This window comes from Erithacus rubecula (assembly GCF_903797595.1).
Source record: "Erithacus rubecula genome assembly, chromosome: 13".
In the NCBI taxonomy this organism is placed as follows: domain Eukaryota; kingdom Metazoa; phylum Chordata; class Aves; order Passeriformes; family Muscicapidae; genus Erithacus; species Erithacus rubecula.
In genome coordinates, this window is record NC_136665.1 from 13,615,994 (window position 1) to 13,639,977 (window position 23,984).

The 23,984-nt window shown below is 43.4% G+C and overlaps 1 protein-coding gene across 7 annotated transcripts in view; it reads right to left on the reverse strand.

Moving 5' to 3' along the window:
• CADPS (calcium dependent secretion activator) overlaps positions 1-23,984 on the reverse strand; it is a 202,290-nt gene that overhangs the window by 87,762 nt on the left and 90,544 nt on the right. For all 7 annotated transcript variants that reach the window (XM_079316651.1, XM_079316650.1, XM_079316648.1 and 4 more), the window contains exons 7-11: positions 23,298-23,409; positions 19,269-19,408; positions 17,246-17,312; positions 9,175-9,283; positions 7,957-8,169 (exon numbers count right to left, since the gene is read on the reverse strand). In XM_079316651.1, coding sequence (XP_079172777.1) covers positions 7,957-8,169; positions 9,175-9,283; positions 17,246-17,312; positions 19,269-19,408; positions 23,298-23,409 — 641 coding nt within the window. The remainder of the gene's footprint in view (positions 1-7,956; positions 8,170-9,174; positions 9,284-17,245; positions 17,313-19,268; positions 19,409-23,297; positions 23,410-23,984) is intronic.

Sequence of the window (23,984 nt, forward strand, 5' to 3'; positions counted from 1 at the left end):
ACCAAAACCATTAAACTTCACAGACAACACAAAAAGAACAGATCTAAATATATCACTCTGCTTCAGACAAATATCTGCAATTTAAAATAATGCCAGTATCTGCATATGAAATGTTTTATGTATAATCCACCTTCTTTCAAAATGGCCTATATAGTTTGAATGTGATGTTAAACAAGGCACAAAATGAAAATGGCTAATATTCACACCCAAACTGTACAGCCAATTTTTAAGTACTCTAAATTAATTGTTTCAGTCAAATACAGCTGCTTTTTTGACCCTGCTCTGTTATTCTAGCTAAAAAGGAAGCAGAAACCAAAGAAAGAAAGTTATATGATGCTCCAGTAATTTGCAATCCCTTCCCAAGGTGCTGTGCCAAGCTCGCTGGTGTTTCTTTGTTCGGGGCCCCAGCCAAAGTGCTGCTGCAGCCCACAAAAGTTATCTTACATATTTAGACAAGCTGCACACAACTGCAGCTGAAAGGTGTTCGATGGTGGTCTCAGGAGGGAGCCTGCCAGTGGAGGGACAGAGCCAGCACAGGCTCCACAAACCTTTCTTCTGCAAAACTGCCGACTCTGGCCTTTTATGTAACATTTGGTCCTCTGCATTACTGCCTTTTTAAAATACTGCCAGGTTTGTTTTGTCCATTTTTATCCAGTTTGCATTTTGTGCTGACTCCATTAACTGTCATACACACCCTCCCTACATGTGTTTGAAATCAGAGTCTTAAAAATCTGCCAGTGTCAGGAACACAAAGATTTCAACAGTAACAGGAATCATGAAAACCGAAGGACTGTCCCACTGTTTGGTTCTCTGAGGGCTGTATTTATCTATCTGTTATTTAAAAAGGAAGAGACAAACCAGTCAAATCCCTCATTCTTCTTTTTTTCTTAAATGTATTTCCCTGCTCTCTGCATTTCTTTTGCTCCAGCAATAATTTTGGCAGATTTTGCTTTGAGAGCAGTGAAGTTAATAGCGGGGGACAAGCTCCATAAAAGAATTCTTGTTATAAAAGGCTTTAGGTAGCCATTTTATTGTAAGAATGTTTTACTCCAGATTTGTTTCTTTTCATTAATGAGTGACTTTGTTTTAGTACCAAAGGCAACTGAAAATCTAGTAAATTTTACAACACATTTCCCTGTTACAAGAACAATAAAAATCCACCAAACAAACAAAACCCCAAACAACTGTAAATTAAAAGGTGACTTTGTATCTTACTCATCTGGAAAATGTGTGCTTGTCATATCTGCTTGACATTACAAGAATGAAGATGTGGTTTGGACAGTAACAAACAATGACACTAGTCAACCTCATCAGGAGACATGAAATAAAGGAATGACAATGATTGATGGCAGCTATTCATTTACAGATATTTCTAGAAAAGTCTTCCCTGGCCTGGCTGGGCAAAGCAGGAGAACTTTTCCAGCCTGGCCAGCAATGCACCACAGTGGGCAGCTCATGGAGTGCCCACTGCAACCCACTGCCTGCCCTGAGGGCCAGCAGGGTCCCCTCCTGCTCAGGGACACACTTGGGCAGTCACCTGTTAGAGAAACACCCAAAGAAGAGCCTGAAAACCCCATCTTGTTTATCTGTGTGGAGCAAGAGACTTCACTAACAAACACTGGTGTTGAGGAGGGGGAAACACTGAATGCCTGCACTGGTTTAAATGCCAGGCAGATTGTGAGTGAGCTGCTGGCAGTGCTGGCTGGTGACTGCCCACATCCCCTCCTCACTGTGCACTGTGGCACTGCCACCTCTGAGAAGTGATGTGTGTGTGCTCAGGGCTCTGCACCCTGCTCCCCAAACCTGCTCCCTGTGTGGAGCTGCAGGAGCCTCGATTCGCCTCGGCTGCAAAGCCAAGAGCTCTTTCTTCTCCCCTTCATATTACTGCATGTTAGAAGATAGTTTTTAAATATAATGGGCTGTTTATTCCTGTGGCTAATAGCTTTTCCCCTGCTGCATACAAATTCTTTTCTGCTTCAGTTAGAATTTTAATAAATTGTTAGGAATGCTCCTGTAAATCACCAGACACACAGGCACTGAATTGCAATCTAAGTTGCCTAAGGATTGGTAGTTAGATGAATAAGAATTTGTAGTATGCACTTAGCGTGGCAAGTTAAAAACACTGTTTTAGATCAGCTATTTATAATATAAAACATTGTTTCACAGCATTTTTATAACTCTTTAAAAATATTTTGAATTCAATGGCTGCAGAAACCTGCGAATTTGTATTTCATAAATTAGAGTTCCAGGCTTCATAAAGCCTGGAAGAATGCAGAAGAGATTTACAGGATAGTTTTAAATTCATGCAAGTTATGTGAGACTGATTTAACATTTTAATTCTGCATTCCTGCAATGAGGCATCTGCAAGTTGACAATACAGAAGACACAGCAGCGTTCTCATGATCTCTTTAACTATCTAAAAAAAGTAAAGCATTTAAGCACAAAACTAATAATCTAATAATATAGCAATGCATTGTAGTGCAAATACATGTAATGTTGCCAAACCCAGGTTCATTCATTCATTCCTTCATTCATTCATTCATTCACTCTTTCTTTCTTTCTTTCAAAGTAGCAAAAAATCTGTATTTCATTGAAATTAAACTTTTGTGGGTATTTTGTTTTTTTTTTTTTTGTTTAGGTAAAATCTGATAAGAATTCTCTTTGGAAATCCAAACGTTTAGAAAACAAAATAAAGAAAGAAAAAAGAAAGTGTCTGCTGAGAAGGAATTCTGCCTGCTGCCCAGGGGGATATTTGTACACACACACATACTCACACATAGGAAAAAAAGAAGAAAAAAGAAAAAAAAAAAGGAGGAGGAAGGAAAAAAGGAGTCTTGTTTGATGGCCAAGAGGGATGACACCGCCTGTTCCTTTTCATAATTGCATTCAAATACTCCGGATACATATTTGCCAGCTCTCATGACCCACTGATGCTATTCCCTCCTAAGGAAAGCAGGCACTCACCAGATATTACAGAAGATTTTAACACCAGTAAAGGATTTGTACTGGGTGTATTTATGACTGAACAAACTAATGAGAAGCTGTCTTACAGCACAAGTCTGGGCTTTTATCTTTTGCAGAATAGGTATACCAGTGGGAAAAAGTAAAAGAGCAATTCCCCTGGCTTATTCTTTGACTAGCTTTGATTGGTGACTGAGACCCATGCTAATACAGTAATTTATGATAATTTTGGAGAACAGCAGCACCCCTCCATGAAAAAATGCATTTAAGTTGGAGCAGGCCAGCATCTCCAAATGCAGGGTGACCCAGAGAGCAGCCACTTGCTGCTGAAATCACTCCCTACCAAGTTAACGGGAGATGGAGCTAATCAAACTCGATGATTCAGGGCTCTTTCCACATGGCATGTGTGGAGGGGTTTCTGGGGGTCTCCTCTGGAGTCCTGCACCTTCTCTGGGTCTCTTGGGGTCTCCTGCCCTACCTTTCTATGCTTTGAGGTGTCCATGGTTAGCCCCGCACTCTGGTGCGCTGCACCAAGCTAATCATCGGCACGGAGAGAAAGGATATTGTCAGAGTGCAAAATGATCTGTTTTCAGGCAGGAAGCAGTCAACTAGATGTAATTTCCATGAAACAAAAGAAGGTATTATTTACAGTTTTATTGTGATGTTAATTAATATTTACATCTTGGAATGAAAAATAGAAATGTTAATGATTGGCTTTACTAAGAGGATCACTTGATGCCAATGTGAAAGCCAGGGAGAGAAGGCAATTATGCAAACATCACATGCATCCCAATTTCAGTATGGAAACTTACATTTCAAATCTCAATTCAGGAAAATAACATGGAAAGTTTGTACTACAAAATCTAAACATGAGAAATATTTAAGAGAAAAAAAAAAGCACATTGCATATGTCAGATAATCTAGTCTGATTATCTGAGCTGTGCTAGCTACAGGGAAGCACTTACCCTTGAGTCCAGCTAGAAGTTAGCAGGGTAAGAAGGAACAAACCAGAATAACATAAAGACTAGCAACAAGGCTCAGGAAAGCAGACAGGAGCCCTAACCTAGCAGCTAAATATTTGGGTTCAAGCAAAGAATGAAAAAGAAACTTAAAGAAAATCAAACCAACCAAAAAGAAAACCACTTACAGCTGAAAATTTCTCAAGCAGCTCAATAAACCTCACTACTTATCATGGGGGAACAAATAATCACAAATTCTCAAAACAATCAACTCATTGTATATGGTGTGATTAACAGTTAATAAATATAAACAGACATTAAAAACTAAATATAACCACAAATGATATGTAAAACAAGTACAGACCAATCTTTCATGTTTAAAAAAAAGGGTTTCAAGGAAAAAATAGGAATGTTGAGCACATTTGGGAATTTTCTTTGATACATCACTAACACAGAACGAACAAAGATTGGTGCTTTCAGACAAGTGACCACTTTTATGAAGCTTAAATTTTGCCAAAAGGTGTAATATGTAGTGGCAGCATTCTTGACTATAATACTGTGAATGATTTCAACAGTAAACAAGAACAGTTTGGGGTTTTTTTCTTTTATAATGCAAACACTGGAGAAAAGCACAGCTGTGTGTAAATGGAGCTTTTCTTTGAAATTGTAGCAAAACAAAAAAAGCAAAACTTTTCACTCTAACAGGTATTGTTCACCCACGTAAAAAGAACTGTATGTCATACAAAAATTAATGAATAGCAGGATCTATTTTCTTCAGTACTTAAATTGCAAATAAAATAAACTCCACCCTGGTTTGGAGCTGTCTGTTTACTTCTAAGTCAAGCGCTGCCATCGAACTGCGGATGAGAATTTGAGTGCTGCTCAAACTTTAATATTTACTGAGTCAAAAAGAGGTGATGACCAAATGGAATTCACGATTTCTCCCAAGTTTCCCAAACAGCAAGATGTGTGCTTCCCAAGTTTCTGTGCAACAGACAGCTCCAGGCACGGAGGGCTGGATTTTCTGTGCGTGTGCATGCATGCGCATGAGCCGCCTCGGACTGCTACGACATGGAAGCTGTAACAACAGTTACTCCTCAAATGGCTTAACATTTACTTCTTTGCACATCCTCATTCACCATAGCCTCTAATAAGCACAAAAAAAAAATTAAAATATGACAGGTATAAAGATAAAAGTACGAGAATAAAATGTGTCTCGGAAGTCCTTACCTTTCTGCAGGCAAAAAAAACCCCAAACAAACAACCCCAAACCCCAAACCAAAATACCCAAGCCAAATAAAAAACCAATAATAAACCTAGACCCTTTTAAAAATGCAATACTTGGGATGTTCGGATTTCAAGACTGAAGGAGCTGAGATGTATTTGTGCATTTAAGACTTGCATGACTCACTGTAGCTTCAGATCATTTAACTGCTGTGCCCCATGACTTTTGCACTGCCATGTATAGATGTTGAAATTTGAAAAATGAACAGTCTTTGTTGTTGAGGTGAAGGTGTATTATGGCATGTTGCCCTCCTCTTGTAGGATGTGCACAAAGACCTGCCAGAGGGATCTAGATCCAAAGGGTGAGGAGGAAGGAAAACAAAGGACTTAACACACTAGCCCAGAAGATGCTCAAGCCATCACACTGATGGACTGATGAGCCAACTAGCTTCTCTCTCCCAGGCTTTGGCACAACACATCCAAGAGGGCTTCCCAGTTCTTGCAGCAAAAAGGAGAGACTGACACTGTGCAACTTACAGAAAAATACATTGTGGATGGAAAGAGGGTGGTGATGTTAAAAAAAGCAAAATGATCCAGATTTGGAGCTGGCATTGGCATGAGAACAAGTGAGAGAAACTGAGGTCAGATCCTCACTCCTTCAGATGCCCTGGAGGGCCCAGGGGTGAAATTTTTACTGTTTTCACCAGAAGCAAGGGTGAGGGAGCCTCCTGGCAAGTGAGTGAGATGCATAAACAAGGTCAAGCCTGTGGCATCTCTATAGCTCTGAGCACAATCGGGCTGAGAGCCTGGAGGACCACAAGCAGCACAAGGCTCTGATGGACATGCTGGGCTGTGTAGAGGCAGAGTCACTGACTTCCCTGATCAGTGGCAAGGACCAGGACAAGACAGTAGCCCTTTCTCCACCCCTGGTACCCTAAGCAGAGAGGTTCAGCTCTCACACACACACAGTGCTTGGCTGTGCAAGCAAATCATACACCCAAGTGTCCACAGGCATGGGCAATCTCTTTTCCTCCTCAAAAACCCTGGCAGATTTTGCTACAGCTGCTATGATGTGTCTTGGAAAGCAACACTTCACCTGACCCTTCATATTGGTCTGGCGAAGTGAAAACTCTGTAAATATCAGGAATTTACCCAGCAGAAAAATTCTCCAAGCTTGATATCTGCAGCGATGGGAGAATACTGGAGGGAAAGGTGTTTCCCCAGTTTGATGTTCTCTGCTCTCATCCTAGTCTGCAGGGATCATGCTGGGATGGACAGGAATGCATCCTCTGTGCACCAACTCCACCACTAAGAGCATCCTTCAGCACCAATTGTTAGGAGAGGGAGCCACAAGCAGGATCCCTCTGTTGCTCCCCCTTGCTTTGCTTTGGAGGCTTTTAGCAAGTGAAAAAGCAGCAGTACAAGGATCTGTGCCTGCTATTTCTGTGAACACTCTGATTAAGCATCCAGGGCAGAGGGACATAAACCCCTGGGAATGCTCTTGGGTTGGCACCACCCAGCCTGGCCTAGAGGCTCATCAGAGCCAGTGAATGTCCCACTTGCAAGAGGCCAATTCCCACCTCCCATTCTGGCTCTCTGAGAGGTGTCCTTCCCTCCCAACCCCAGTTCTTTACACCTTGCCTCCCAAAGTCAGTGACTGCAATGAAGAGGATGAGGATCATTGAAATGGAAACACTGACTATAGATTACCACACTGCATCACACTATGTTTCACTTGCAGCAGCAGCAATGCAAGGCAGAAGGGAGGCTAAAACACACAGGCATGTGGAAGATACAAAAAAATAAAAAAGCAGCAAGCAGAGGTTTTCTGCTGTAGCACTGGTCATACAGCTGTATGTCTTGTACTGTTACTTTCTATAAACACTGGCATGAAGAAGTTAAATATAAAAGGTGGTCAAATGCTATTGATAAGGAAAGCTCAGATTTTCTGATTTCCTTACAACAATATACTCCATAACTGCTTTACAGAGACTATTTTAAAAAGTTGAAATCTGTTTTAATCCAAAGAATTTCCATATTTACAATTTTCCCTTATTGATATTTAATTATATTAATTCAAAATTTTTGCTGAAACTAGCAGGAACTGCTGTGCAATACATATCAAAGGGGCTGCACACAATTGAGACCTTCCAGAAAAATGAGTGAAGAGGCATTTGTGTGGTTTATAACCAAATTACATTTGCAAGAGAAAAGAAATTGCTCTAAATTTCAGATGAAGTGTGTATAACTGCATAGGACATGCAGCATAGCTACGACTTAAAAGATGATTGCTTTAAATTCACATCTAACTGGCCTGCAAAGCAACCTGTTAAAAATACCATATGTTTTCCTACAGTTGAATATTCAACAGGAGACCTCTTTTTGTGTGTGCATTTCATACTTGCAAGATTTGCACCTGTAGTTTTGAGCACGTGATGCATTTGACAGACAGCTAATGGTGCTAATGAATTGCTCTGATCTGGGTGTGTAATTTATTGTGTGGGGGTAAAACACATGTCTGTGGAAAGCAAGGTGGGTCTCAGGCTCTCAGATCCCAGTCTCTCTCCTCCATCAAGTATTGCACTTTAAAATACCCATTGACAAGTTCCCCAAGGAATTTTGTTCCTTGGGTTTAGTTCTGTCAAACACACAGGTTAACTGTTTCTGGATTTACTGATGTAAAAAGAAGCTTTACGATAATGAAAAAACATTTTGCTTTGAAATCAGAAACGTGTGCAGATATTGATTTACATCAGTGCAGAAAATCTTTCCATTAAAGACTTTGGCTGTCTAGGAGAACTTATTTACTTACAAAATTGAGAGATTGGAGCATCTATCTGGGGTACATTTCCTCCTTTAGCATTTAGCTTTTGCACTTGGGTAGGTGGCACGGGTTTGTGGGACTGGCCAGTGGCTCGGTACATGGCCTGGACCCACAGGATTCGGTCCTGCTCATCGTCACTCGCAAAAATCACCGTGTCTCCTTCCTTCACAGCGTTGAAGAATGTTCTGCCACCATCCAAACCTGGCAAGAAAGGAAGTGACAATGCAGTTTCACAGACTTTGAGACCAGCCAGGAGATTTTCCCCAATTTCTCACCCCACCACTGTTCAGGTGTCTCCTCACCCAGTCTGCTGCCAGCCCCTGCACCAAACTCACCTGCAGCACAGCCCACAGGTCCCCAGGTAACCCAATTACTAAAACATGCCCCAACACACTCGGATTAATTGCTTCTCTCACCTACAGCTCCATCTGTGCAAGTCCCATGTGGCACCACTGGAGCCCAATTAAAAATGGGGTTTGAGTGGGAGGTTCCCCATTAAAGCATCAGTGCTCACATTGCAGAAAAAGGTCCTTGGGTGATGTCCTTATTTCTATCTTTGCCCTGATGTGGTACCCATCTTCCCATCTCCCTGATAAGAGACTTAAACTGGAATAAAGGGCCTGACAAACAACCTACTGTATCTTTTCTCATCTCCTCTGGGGATACCATTACCCATGGAATGGTGAGGATCACATGCTCAGCATTTCCCTACTGAGCTAAAAAAAAAATGGTGCTCTTGCACTTGAAGAAGGGTCTCAACCACCAAAAGGTACACCCAGGTACCAGGGGCTTTCTGTCCCTGCCCTTTCCATGCACTGACACCCATCCCATAAGAGCATGGGGCAGGTAAAAATGCTAGCTTGGTCCCATAAGTATTTTCTACAATAAAGACAAGCATAGCTGCTAGTGTTTACTTAGGGAACGTAATCTGAAGGCACAGGTTAGAATCATTACTCAATTTGAGCATTCAGCTCACAATCAAATTTCACTGGGATTTAAGTGCCTAATTCACTTAGGCTCCCCAGAAGAGACGAGTCTTTCCCTCCTCTGGTGCAACTCCCTGCTCAGTCCCTTAGATCTATTTATAGTAAAGTCATGCATGGCTAATGATGAGTATAAACACAAACATATTTAGAATAATGCAGGCAGGGAAGGAAGGGGATGGACTGCTTTGGAGCGGCGGGCGCGGGAGCCGCCGGCCCGTACCTGGCTGCGGGTCGGTGTAGTCCACAGTGTATCCGTCCAGCTGCAGCAGCTCTTGAGGTTCTGCTTTTTTCTCCCGGTAGCTGCACATAGCAAATGTATATTGACTAACCTGAGGAAAATCACAAACCTAAGATGGCACCGGGTGACCACCACAAGGCAATCCAAAGCGCTTACAAACGCCGCAGGCTGGCAGCGTGTTTGCAGGGACTGGGGGTGCTGGGGCAGTTTGGATGCTCACTGCCCATTAGAGACAGTAAACTTTTTACCAGGCTTTTGCAAAGCCCTCTCTTAGCACACCCTGCCGCAGCACGCATCGAATTCTCCGCATCAGTACATACAGCGGTTTAATTTCCTCCAAAAGAGGAAGCTCCACGGCTTAAAACCTTCTATCATTCATCCCCAGACAAGTGCAAGAGTGACACCCTGTCACAAACAATGTGAGCTAAATTGCTAGGTGCCAGTCATATTAAAGCAATCTTAAGATCCCACTGATCCCGGCAGTTGTTGTCATCGGTGCTGTAAATGGCAGCTCTCACTCCTCTGAGGTACCATCTGCATGACACGATCCATTCAATGTCAAGCTCTTGACGGAGCCGACTCAGCTGCGGGGCCCTGCCAGGCCCCCCAGTCGCCTTTGGGAGCCCATCAGGCCGCATCAAGAGCCGGCGCACTCGGCGCGCTGCGATCCGCCGGCTCGGCGAGGAGCTCGTCCAGCCAGGAGAGGGGAGGATTCTCTGTGCCCCGGGCTAGGAACTCACAGGGAAATTTACTGTCAAATGATTTCAAATGACTTTGTTAAGGTTGTGTCACATCCTGGACGCCTGACGTAATTTTATTCATCTGGACATTTCCTTGACCTCTGGAGGAAACTTTAAAACTCTGGTGGGCGGCAATGAATTGTGCTTGTCATTTTTTGGAAGTTGGGAGAGATTTTGAAAGATGGGAGCATGGCTGGGCTGGGCGGTTTTGCCTTCAAACTCCAGCCAAATTGCTCGGCTACAAAGATTCATGCAGCATTTATTTTAGTGGCATCTCTCACTAATAAAATGTAATTTACTGAAGTCGGGGGACCCGTCTACTGGCACAGCGTCTCCCAGACGCCACTCGGTTTATTGCTGCCCTCTATGGGCTTCTGCTCGCTGCCAGCCTCCTCCAGCAGCCCTGCCTGCACTGAGCCTTCCTCCAGGAACAGCTCCAAAAGCCACCTAAGAATAAACTCTATCATTAACACATTTGTGGGAGTAAGACTAAAAGCGATGCTTTAAGCATCTTGCATCCTCCTTAAAACTACCAGCGCTGACGAAAGATTGACAAGTAGCAGACCAATAGCAGGAGCACACCAGTGCACATTCCCTGTTCTGAACTTTGCATGCCTACCATCGTATGGGCAACACAAAAATTAAAAAGATTAACACGGAGGAATCTAAAAATAACCCAGTGCCCCACAGCACAACATTCAGGCTCCCGTGGTGTTCATTCAGTCGTACTTGCAGTATGTTGCTGCCATCTCCTGGAGAAACTCTGGAATGTGCTTTATTTATGGGAAAATCCCAGAGATCTTGTCCGAGCAGTAAGGATTTGATTTCTGTGTTAGACAGCCTGAACTTCAGGGACTGCACGATAAATGCAATTCCTGGAATGAGTCAGTACTAACCTATGCTGACATTTATTGAAAAGCTTAATGCCACTAAGGCTTTTTTGCTTTTCCTGTGTGGTCTACAGCATCAGGTAAATTCACTCAGTAGTACAGCTGTTCTCTGACCCCGAACATGAGGTCTGAATTTGGGCTCTTCTTCATATACAAGTAATTCCACTCCTCTTTAGATCGAGAAAATATTCTTCTGCACTATCAATAAGACAACCATAGCAAGACAGTGGCAACATAGGGAAAAATTCATTTCAGAGCTTGTATTCAACATGTTGAAGGTTATAAATGACAGGTGTGGACAATAGGCTCTGGTGGAGCCATCCTGGGACAGAGGCAAAGCAAACTGGTCTCTCCTGTTAGGATGCACAGGATTTCCTTGAAAGAATATTGTTATCAGAAGAGACCTTCAAGAGAAACCTGAAGGTGGGTCTATAATATAGTGAGTCAGGGCTCATCCAGGTTCACATCCTACTTTTTCTCTACTCACACTGCTCAGAAGATCAGGAGTGCCACAAAGCTTGCTGGCAGGATCAAGCAAGGATCAGGTTGGAGAGAGGACAAAGCTCATGATGACCTCTGGAAGAGGTGCCAACTGTGCCATGCAGAGTGCCTGCACCTAAACAACTCAAGCTGCTGACTTCAAGCACTGGCAGAGCAGCCTGTGTGCCCTATCCTGCTGCCTAGAGCATTTACTGCTTGCACCAGAGAGAAGTTGGTGCCATGGCTACCAGTGTAATGTGGCTCCTTCAATTTACAAGCAGTGGTAAAGCCAAGCCCAAGAAAATGAGATTCTAGAAAGCTCAGTATGTCACAGTTGTGCTTTGCTGCTGAACAGCACTGTAGGGTCAAGAGGAGATTGCACTTGCCTTTCATCAGCCCTCCAAAATATTGTGCTTTACAGAGCCTGCTTTCTTGTAAAGCTCAGAAGCAGCCAGACAAGTGAAACAGTTAATAGCAGAAATTAATCCTACAGCCTGCTGAGTTCACTCTGAACCATAGCTGAGTATGAGAGCGAGCGAGCAGATGGGATGGGCAAGATGAATGGTTTGAGTAATTGGAAAAAACACAGATACAGAGAGGAAACTGAAGGAAGACAGAGGAGAAATCTCTGCCCAGTGAGGGACAAACTCTCAAAGCAGCTGGGATTTCATCCAGGGACTCGATGACAGCCAGGAAAGGAGCATCTAAGGAAGCTGAACTGAGAGAAAGTAAAAGAAGGGAACGAATCCAAATCACCCCTGGCTGGTTCATTACAAAAAAGGGAAAACACTTTGAGAAATAATTTGAGACAAAAGAACATAAGGGAAAAAAAAGTGAGGAAAAAGACAAAGAAATTCAGGAAAGGGGAAGCAGACAGCAGGAGACAAATGCCAAAGTTCACTATTCCTAGGCTGCTAAATTAAATCTGACTTTCTTGGCACTTGACCATATTCTGTCACCGGCTATATAATCCAACTGATTAATAAATACAGCAGATATGCATTAACTAGTCTTGACTTTGTCCTGGTTTCTCCACCAGAGATTCCTGCTCTAGCGAGCACTGTTTTCCCCAGGATTCTGCTCAAACCTGTTAATTGTCATGCCTCACACTCTGAGCTCAGTCATTTGCTCCCCCTTTTTTACTGTTGACACAACACCACCCTACTTGGGTTAAATTCTTAAATGGACCTTTTCTAAATTAACAGCATGCATTTTGTCCCAAGGGAGAGAAACCGTGCAAAGACACTGCCAGCTGTAATACAGATTTCCACTTTGATGGGAGACTCTTGTCCTCTGGTTGCAGCTGCATGTTGCCTCCCAAGCCCTTTCCTGACACAAATGAGCAGAGGAAATGATCTAGCTTAAAGAAAAAAAAATGTGAAAACAACAGTTTTCACATCTAAGCATATCCATTCAGCTCTACAAACCTGCACAAAACAGTTGTCCCAGCTTCTCTCTTCAAGCAGGAGATGTGTGTGCTCTCCTGGCCAGGGCTGTGTGATGTATGGACAGGACAGGCTAGACCAGACCTACTGCAGCCAGGCATAACAAGCTGTGGCATTAATTTAACCAGCAATTTTCAGATATTTTGTATGTACCCCCACACTCCGGATTTTGCAATAATCACTATCTATGCCTAGTTCCCAGCAAGGGTATAAGAGAAAACATTATTTAATATGATTATGGGGACCAGCTATGGGTCATTCACATCAGCTTGAAGACAGTCTAGGACTGCTGGTTTACTACACTGCAATTCTGCTGAATTATTTTCAATTTCTGGGTGATATTCAGAGTTACTGAACACTTACTTAATTTCATTTCATCCCAAGTCAGCTGAGTTTTGCTAAAAGCAAGAACTGTCACTGTTAGTCTAAATTATACTGAGTTTAGGGAGCCTGTCAGTAGAACAATAGATCCAGGCGTAGACACTGCAACTGGTTTTAATCTGCAGAGAGTTGATCTGGTTCCAACAACACTCTGCAAACACCATCAGACACAATCAGCTGAAAACTGCTTCAAGCTACTCAGCAGACATGTCATCCAGGTACCATGGAGTGTTACTTCCCATATGCTGCCAGAGCACAGAAATGGGGTTATGATAAGAGATGAACAGATTCAGTCTGAAATCTCAGTGTAATTAATTCACTTGCCCTTAAAAATCATTATAGAAAATTTCCTATTTCAAAGCCAGCAAACCCACCAGAACCAAGCATGGTGTTATTGCCAGTACAGCACATCAGACCTCGCAAAGAATTAATACAAGCTCTGTCAGTTATCAAAAATACCAGCTTTTGCATGAGGGTCTAACTGGCAAACTGGCTGAAATATGTGTGCTGTGCTCAAGCAGCTGATACAGCAACTCAGGAAACACTTACTTGCAACATCTGCAATGGATGTACATTTTCTTTCCTAACCAGGCACAGAGAACTTTGCCCTAAATAGCTTAATTGCTTTTGCTTACCACTGCCACTGGCACTACTGCTGCCTTTACGAAGCATTTTCCTCGCTTGTGATGCTGCGGACCATTTCCATCCAAGCTCAGGGCCATATTCTGCCATCATTTTCACACTGCATATCTCAGGATTTAAAATTAGGCAAGTAACGAGTCTCTGCCATGTAATTTACATCTAATCAGTATTCTGCTCTTCTGCTGCTCATCTCAAAGGGTGTCTATGAGAAGGGTGGGCAGTGTACAGAGAGGACTGCGATTTATTCGGAAGGGAAAACTAACCCCTCTTAATGCATGGATCAGTGCAGGAGGAGCACACCCACCTGCTCTGCCAGCCATGCCATGCCACAACCCCTCCCTGAGGGTTTGAGCCAAGTCCACCCAGCAAGGCAGGTGCTGCAGAGTTGAGGCTCAGGTCTAGAAATGACACAAAGGAACTGCTCGCACCCACTACACCCAAACAAATCGCTTCACTCCTGTATAACCCTTGCAGTTACGCAGACACAGAAGGTGCGAGGGATTATTCCACCCAAATTACAAGGCAGCTATTGCTCCTTTCCCCTTCTCCCCAGGGCTTACACAAGCCAAGTAACAGTGGAAGCGCTCCCAGCAGAGCTGCTTTTGCTCCATACGCGCGCAAAGCCGCCGTTCATGGCGGCAAGGCATCGCTGACACAAAAGAGACAAACTGCCATCAGCACCTTCCTCCTTGGTGCCACCCATGCAGTTTGGCACTTTCGTGCCTTGTTTAAATAGTTATGAAGAGTTTGAGTATTTATTACCACAAATTTCTTAACTATTGGTACCAGAAGACAGAGTGGTACCACCCATTAGCACTGAAGGTACCAAGACTGTCCATCTGAAATGGGGCAAGAGGGAGAGAGCACAAGACCATGAGGGGGAGGTTATTCTGCAAGCACAGGAGAGGAGACAGAGCTGCAACAGAAGATGCTACAGGTCAGGGACAGAGATGAGATCAGAAAGGAAATGTTTAGTTACTCCTCCAAACAGCCTATCCCTCCTGGCAGTGCCAGGGACTGACCACACCACTACAAGCCAAATGGACTTTATGCTTTGGGCTCCGTCTCTCAGCTCTGATGCAGTCAGGAGCCTGGTATGCATGAAGCTCCTGAAAGAGGGGTTGCTCCTTGCCCACTCCCTGTAACAAGAGCCAGCTCACCTTCCTGCAGGGGTTATTTTCTGCCTGTGGTTTAGCAGAGTTCAGAGCATCCTGGACATCAACACCTTTACTGCCAATCCCTGTTCGTATCAGCACCCATCCTTTGCATTGCATGAAAAGCAAATGACAAACATACGGACAGCAAAGTATTTTTATTCCATCTTTATTGCCTGCTGACATGTTCAATATGCTCAAACTACATCTGAGGGACTGCATAGAGAGTGTTTCTTGTTTATATTTGATGTACGGCAGAACACTTTACATTGCACCAAATGTTGAGCAAACGGTAACATAACAGAGAAGCTGCAGTGGCAGCTGGAATTTCTGAGGTGGGCTACAGAGACTCTCTGGGGGCAAAAGTCTGCTCATCTTATTCAAATGAATTGCTTTTCTGGCCAAATTCTGCTCTGATATGCCAACTGACGAATACAGACCTAGTAACATGAGAAAACATGGAATAACTCTGAGAGCTTCAATTCCACAGCAAGCTGAGGAATATATAGCAGCTAAAAACCAGAGAAGCAACTGCAATCACACTGAATGGCCAGAAGGCTCTGAGAGAGACAAGGGAATCTTGTCCAAACCTGCAAACCCTTGCACAGAAGAGTATCAATATAATTATTTATGGGAGAAACAAGGTTAGGAAAAATTACTCTCTGCTTTAGAGCACTCCTGCTCCAAGGGAAAAAAGAATTGAGAACTTGGTCTAATAGGACTGAATTGTCTCTCAGGGAAAAGCAATACCAGTTGCACTACAGGTGACCGTGGACTGCCATAGCACTTCTAACTTCATTTCAGAACATAATAAAGGAAACATAGAGAGAAAAGCAATCCTTCAATCTCTGCCCAAGAATAGGGTCAGTATATCATGTTCCCAAATGGGAAAGACAGATAGAGCCATGCCCTCTGGCTGCTCTACACTACTCTCCCCCTCTCTGTGGCCATTTTCACCTCATGGGCAGTACAAAATGAGCACTTAAATTGTCTCTGCTGATCATACTTGGTTATGGAATTAGATACTCAATGGGTCTCTCCAAATGGCCTCCTCCTTACATAGGTCCCACACATCATAAATCCCTTTTACTTCCCCAAGGATGGATTTCCTTATCTGCCCCACGGTTTCATGGTATGGAAGCCAGCAAGGATGGCTAACAGGAGAATGAATACAATTAAGCTTCCTACTGAGACAGCTGAACTTGGAGCAATAATTAACACAAAACAAAGGAACCAGCTTGCACCAGGTGATTTAGGACCAGAGAAACCAGATATCTAAGGTGGAAGAGGGACTGCTTGAACTCCTGTCCTTACCAGCACAGGATAAACAGCATACAAGCATGCTCCAAATGTGGAGTCTGGTGCACACCTGGTTTATACCATCCCTGTTCTTACACTTTGCCCTCTACAGCAGACCTGCCATCTGCTTCAGCAGCAGCAGGGTTTTACCCTCTGACCTGATCAGTTTGGATCTGTGTTGTAAAAGATCTCAGCTGGATCCCATGTTATTCCATAAGAGCATCCCTGTGTTGCTTTCATAGAAAACCCTGAAAAAAGGTTTTATTCCTCACACTTGGAGACAACACACCATCAGAGTCCAGAGAGGAGGGAGAGAGAGCTGGACCCAAGAGGACTCTGTGACTTCCTCAAGTGAAGATGGATCACTCACACTGGGGCCACACACTTCTGTGGCCAATGCAGTGGCCTTGGAAGGGGAGGGAAGACCTAACACACAAGATCCTTAGATTACAGAGGACATCTGTCTGTTTCATTGAAATTCTTAACAGTGGTCAAATATACAGGTCTACTGAAACTGGGAGGGTAAAAAGTGAAAAAAAGAATAAAGGGAAAAAGGAAGACTCTGTAAAATAATGACTGTAAAATGATCAGTGAGAGCTGTAGACAACGAGAAGCAGTAATGTGAAGGCAAGAAAAATGTCAAGAATGATTTGATGCTGACTCTGACACAGTCAGTGATAAAAGTTCTGTAGATTCAAATGGGCTCCAAATTTAACCTGGAGATCCAAAAGAGAGCCCAAGAACATCCAACCAAGACAGACTGAGCTTCCTCCTCACCTCATTAATTCCTCATTAAAATTGATTCTCCATTTTATCAAGCATTCAAGTGGATCTGGAAACTCATGCTGAGAAATCTGCAATTGGGATATCCTTGAGAACACCCATACAAAAAATCCATGATTAACAGACACCCTGCACAGAACCACAGCTCAGCACCAATCACACAGCACTGAAAATGGCCAGAGGACAGACTCCAGTATTTCATGTTGTGATTTAAGATCACTTCTAGTTACATCTGTTACCTGGACCAGGACAAAGAATCGTTTCTTCCATCTCTTCCAAACATTTTTACCAATGGCCCATAAATACCTAGGAGAAAAGAACAGGTGAATTCAGTACACAAGTGTTAATCTGTTGTTCTCTTGCTTTTCAGTATATTTTGTGTAAACTTAGAAACTGAAATTAATGACAAGGAGTAATTACAAGACTCTCAAGTTCAGCAGTATTCATGAATGGGTTTATTTCTAGCCTGAACAAATTACCTGCACAGAAAGCGACATAAAAATCTTACAGAGTCTTAATGTTGCACAGTATTAATTCTCTCTTTCCCTTTGTCTTTCACAGCTTGCTCAGAATTTGAAGCCCTTTAGTGCCAGTGAATAGCTACAACACGGTTGGGTGGGCGAAGAATGCATTTGCAACGGAAGGATTAAGGGAGAGAAACCCCAAATCTGCTTCAGCCTCCATAAAACCATTCTGCTGAGGGGAGCTGTCAAACAGAGAGACACTTCCTACATCAAACCCAGTATGCAGGATCTCAATATCCACTGGACTGACTAAACCAGGACACTTCACTGAGCAGCTCTAAGATGAAATCCAAGAAATTGCTTGGCTACAGATAATTCAAGCAAATGGAATAATTTCTGAGGAGGAATGAATTTACTGTTTTCTACAAAAGAAGAATTAACTTTTAAAATTAATGTCAAAATAAGCACTTAATCTCTGTAATGAATTGGCCACTGTGACACTGTAACACAAACACTGGCAAAACTAGTGGCAGTACCAGGCTAATAATAAACATAAGGATATTATTCAGAATTAATATGTTTCATGTATCTGTTTCATGTTCTGGCTCAATAAATAGAAAAAATACTTCATTTTTGGTTTTGCAAAGGGTTCCTTTTGCCAGAAGAGATCTGGCAAACTCTTGGTGAATGTTTAAACCACAAAACTCCAAGTCATGCTGATGTGGGCTTTGAGTCCTTGGCTACTCCAAGAAAAGGGTAGTAAGTGTCCTTTTGGCTATTGCTGCCAACATCAACAGAAAGATAATCTCAGTCCTGGTGGCAAGAGGTATAAACCACAGAGTTTTAAGCAGTAACATGTAAAGCAAATATTAGTTGAAGAAAGCTAGAGAACTGCTATCAGCTGAGGTCAAGAAAATAAACAGGACAGGGAATCTGTTTTTTCTGGCTTTGGGGCCTGTGATTGTGGTGAAAAAATTAAACTTCGAACAAGACTACTGGCTCTGATCTCATCAGCAGAGAAGACAGGAGGAGGAGGAATCAGAAAACATGAGTGATTTAAATCACCTAATAATGGATGGAATTTAACAAAATGCTATAAAAATAGAAGTGAAACAAAGTCACTTTTATAGCACCAAAAGCAGACTGGAGAGTTATTTCCACCAGTGAGTTTTGTGGACAGTTTTGATTTTTTGTCACATCCTCAGCTCTGAAGAGCAATCAGAGCCTTGCCAATGGCCTCAGCTAGATCTTCTCAAGGATGATCTGATTTATAACTATATGAAGGTCAGGGATCCCTCCAGCCCCAGATCTTCTGACACTTCCTCCTGGAGGGGAGGAACCTTCCCAATCATTAGTCCTACTCCTATCTGCTATTTAATTGTGGTGTGTATCTCAGTAAATATAATGCTGGCCACACTGGGGTTTCCTTCAAGTGGAAAGTGCACTGTGATTCTGGTTTTCAGAAATCAATACAGGGAGACACAGAATAACTTAAAAATTATATTATTCTCAGTAAGAGAGTTAGACAGTTCACCTTTATTTCTCACAGGAAAAAACATAATTTCCTGTGAGGAAAACTGTTTAAAATTTAAACTTTGGCTCATATGCATTAAAAAAGATTATACTAAGAATATGGAAAGTGAACTATAAATGACTGAACTAATGCCATTTTTATATTTATCTTTCTGCTTCACCTCCTGTGAACTTGAGAAGAGCTTTTCTTTGAGAATCTTAAAAAAGCAAAATTTCTTAATGCACACTCAAAGCAAAATGACTTTAGATTGAGACAAATGTTTACCCAGAGTGCTTCATGTTTTGAGGCTTATCCATTCGCACAGCAAGCTTGATCTTCAGGTCTTGATCAGGGCAGTTTTTGGAAACAGTCATCTTGTGCCACTCTGACTGCTTTGGGCTATTAGGAGTAGGGTGGAGAACAACCTGTAAGAATTAAAACCAACAATGTTAAAGGGAAAAACTATTCACAAAATGGGGTTTAATGTGGAACAGAAATATATCAGATGACCTAGTTTTGTCCTAGAAGTCAGTCTGGATATGTCTATTCACATCAGTGAGGATGGCTTTTTATTGCTTATTTAAAGTACAGCTTATTATTTTGAGATTAGGTCATATATTCTTTGGCTCCTCAATCAGCTGATGGGGTTGTGCAGACAGAACTGCATGATCAGTTCCTATCATTTCAGGATGGTACATCTGACTGAGCTATGACAGCAGAAAAATTCTGCATTTCGTGTCGTGACATGAGTGGCTGCAGGACTCTGCTTCCATCTCATGCAGCAGGAAATGCTGAGGGTCTCCAGCTGGAGCACATCCATTCAACACCAGTGACTGCAGATGAACACCAAGGCAAGCACTTGGCTCAAAGGAACTGACAGCTCCAAGAGGTCAATAGTCTTCCCTGATCATAGCTGTGCTTTTCCAACTCATCCATTATCACTACAAAGCAGAGCAGCTCCCTGGAGAGTAAGATTCAGAATATTCCCCTAGGACAACACCACATCCACCTCTTCTCCTGGTATTTCCATATGTTTCCTCTGAGGTGGTCTAACCCCTTTCCTCCTACACCTGAACCCCTTCTGATGGCTTTCACTCTCAGAGGTGACTTTGCCTGGTACAAATTCATTCAAGTTTACACTGTGTTGTACTGAGATGAATCTTCTTTAAATCCACTAACCTTTATGCAAATAAATTGTTCCACAATTCTTACAAATGGCAGCATTCACCCTCATTAACTGATGTGCTGCCATCACTCATTTCTTGCTCATGCTTAGTCTATGCTCCTGCCAAACTCCAGCCCAGACTATAATCTTGTATTCCTCTGCTCTTCAACTTTGCTGCTGAGTCAACAATCTAGGGGCTGTTTTCCACCAAAATATCATTGATGCTATTACCCCCTGATGAATTACTCTAAGACTTATTTTATTGCCTCCTCTAATGCCTGAGGTAAACATCAGTAGATTCTCAACTTTACCCTTATCCATTAACGTAATTTATCACTTCTTTTATTGAACTGCTTTCTCTGTCAGGAATCTGAAGCTGTTATCACTCACACAGATAACTGAACAACACCAGTCTGCACTGCATCACTCTTGGAAGAAAACACATTTAAGCAATTTTGAAGATGAGAAATGAGTTCTCCACATGAGGCAGGGGGTGTTAGAAGCATGATGGACCCAAGCTCTGAGCAGCATCCAAGGAACACCAGTGCCAGGCAAGTCCTGCAGGAACACACACCTATGCTAAACTGCATCTCCTAGCGAGGCAGCAGCCCCTCAGTGTGTTTGGGATGCTCTCTACTTTGATTTCTAGCTCTTTTTTCAACAAAAGACACAAACTTTCCTCAGTGGTGTTGCAATTCACAGCTCTTCCCCTCCTTGCCCTCAGTAGATGAAGTACTGGCATGGCTGAAATCCATGGGAGCCCTGCCATTGGCTTCAAAAGGGTCAGGATGTATTCCCATGCCTTCAGCTGCCCATTCAGCCGTGTAGGGCTTGGGAGCATTTTCCAGTTCTCCCCTGGATAAAAGTGGTGAGCTGAGGAGTGGCGGCCGGTTGCCAACTCAACTCTGGCAATAGAAAGTGGGCTTTGTACCCGCCTGGCAGAGCACAAAGCCACTGCTCAAAGGGCTGCTGAGCAGGGGTGTTTTGTGTATAAAACCTGCTTTCCTTCTCTCTCCATGCAGGCAGGTTCCTGCCCACTCCAACAGCTAAACCAGGGGCTTAACACACTCCCGGTTTCATTATGACTTTAAAGGAGAAATCTTGATGCAGCCCGAGCAGACACGCGTCATCCTTCGGCCGCTCCGGGCACACTGAGCATCCCTTTGAAGTTTGGCCGACTGAAAGCACTGGTGGCCACGGGCCAGGGGGAATCATTGCCAGCTCCCCACGCTTGCCACTGCTGGCCTATGTCCTTCAGCCTGCAGAAACTCAGGGCTGAGGGATGGTTTCCTGCTGGACTGGGAATTAAAGCACATTGGTAGGGCTGGCTCATCAGCCTTTCAGGGCAAGAGGGGTTGCTTTGGGTGATGACATCTTTCTCAGAACAACATGCACAGCTAATTGCTTCCCAAGACCAGCAAAGTCAGCACTGCTCATGGCTGCCAGTGGAAACAAGACTTACAAAGCAAGAGGGGCTGCACTGAGTGTAACCACTCAGGGGAAAATCCGTGAATGGCAGCGCAGCCGGCTGGGTGAAAAGCTCTGCTCAGCATGCCACAGCGGATAAAGGCAGGGTGCCAGGCTGTTTGAAGTAGGAGGTTTTGAAAATAATCCTGAAAATATTATGATGCTGTGCAGCAAAACAATTGTAAGTCTTCAGCTGTAGTACTGCAGCCTAGAGGGGTCATCCTCTTTGTCAAAAAAGGAGGACAGGGAGAAAGGAAGGATCAAGGTGTGAATGAGCAAAGTCTGAAGGGGCTTCTCTTTGAAGAGAGGATTGAGAAGAGAAAAGAAGGGGTAGCTTTGCTTTTCTCTCTCTCAAGTGCAAGAAACAAAGGATACTTCATGAACATGAAAACACAAATAATTAAAATGAACATGAATTACATGACACAAAATTGCATGCAGCGGTCTCCACCATAAATTTGTAAATTTAAATCAACAGCTCACTAGGACCTGGAAGAATGTCTGGCACTTTTATGAACAGGATTAACATAAAAAACATGTTAATTAGGAAAAATGTTGAATGGACACAGAATCTTTCTAGTCAAGGCACAAACAGCCATGGAGTTAGCAAGAAACATCCCAATAGGTTAGTTCATAACTGGAAAAACTGTTCTTGGGCTTGCAACAGGATCAGTGGCTTTCCTGGCCATGGATTTCTTAGCCATAGCCATACAGACAGGATGGAGAGCAAGGAGTGCTGCAGGACTAGGCAGACAGAGCCCAGGCTGCTCCTGGAGATCACCTGGATCATGCTGAGCCATGACAGGAGGTGCCAAGTCCTCTTACCCCAGACTGATTCTCATGGAGTCATTATCACACTGATCTCAGCTGGAGAAGCTGAGGAAGGCATGGCAAGGAGTTTGCTACCACTTCTGCCTGGGGCCGACACAAATTAAACAGCTGCACAAAATCCATGGGGACAAGTGAAGTGTCCCAAAGTCATTGAAAAGTGCCATCCACAGATATTCTGGAGCTGTGGGCTGCAGTGATCAAGGGTCACTGGTTCATGGACCACAGGCGAGGGGCAGAGATGGGGTGGGAAGATTTGCTCTGTGGCCAATACTCCAGGAATCTGAGCTCTTTGCTATTAATACCATTGATGGGAGCAATTAACCTTCATGTTTCACTCCCCAGTCCACCCCACTGAAGCCACCAGCTCAGCCACCACCCATCCCCAGGGAAGCCAGGGCTCCCAGCCTTTTGCAGGGAATACTGCAGTCAGTGCTTTCAAAAGCTCAAACTGTGCACTGGCTGCTCAGCAGATATGAGAGAAACTTAACAATCCCTGGCCAAACTTAAATCCCCTCTTTTTGCCTCAGCATAATCCCCTTTTCTGCCTCAGGAATGTCCATTTCCGCAAGCAACTTTTAAACCTTTCCGGACTGCCAATATTGCACACAAGATCCTCTGCCTTTGCTCAGAGCAGGCACAGCCAGCTGAAATGCTGCCATTAAAAACTCACAACAAAGACAGCATGCAAGATGCACTCCTCTCCAGCAGTGCAGAGCTTGCTTTCTTTCCCCCTCCTGAAGCTTGGCAAAAAAGCAAAGCATGTTGTGCTCCAAAAATATTTCTGTACAGGAGAGATTTCTCTAGAAAAGTTGGGCCAGAAGGAAGCATTATTAAACTCAGAATCTCCTTACCCTCCCAAGCTCTTTGTCCTCCAGAGCCAGCACTCCTGTGCTCTCTGTGAACAGCTTCACCTTCACTGCAGGAAGTGCATGGGTTGTTGTGAAGTCTCCTTGGGTGCCCCAGCTGTGAAAAGAAGGATAGAGAGGTGTTCAGCTCAGTTGGCAAGTCAGCAGCAACACTGCTCAGACATGAAATAGTTAACCTAAAATGTGCCTGACACAAGCCAAAGTGGTTGGGTTGTGTGAGTGACAAGGGGCATTAATTATCTTCTTCAGGAAATGTGGGACAGATGTTTGGAAAACCCATGATGGTCCTTGGGGGGAAAAAAAGCATCTGGGAGCAGCATGAAACCAAGCTTAAGAGAACTTTCTTATTTAGAAAGAACAATGTCTCCTTCAGTGCCAGCCTGTGTAGCCACAAGTGAAGTAGAGGATTGAAGACATCTGCACCCAGGATGTCTGTGATTACTCATGCCTGTGTTCCTCTCTTGGCTAATTAACCTCTCCTTTCCAGGCTGAGAATGAGGTTTGCTTTTGCTGTAGAAATGGCAACTTAACCTGGGTTACCTTCCAAGTCTCAGCCCAATCCAAGTTTAAGTCCAAGCCATTATGTCTGGAGTAATCCTAGCTTGCTAGGACCACAGAGCAGGACACCATTTCCTTGTGGGTGTGACTGCAGTGGCCAGGAAGAAGCCACCT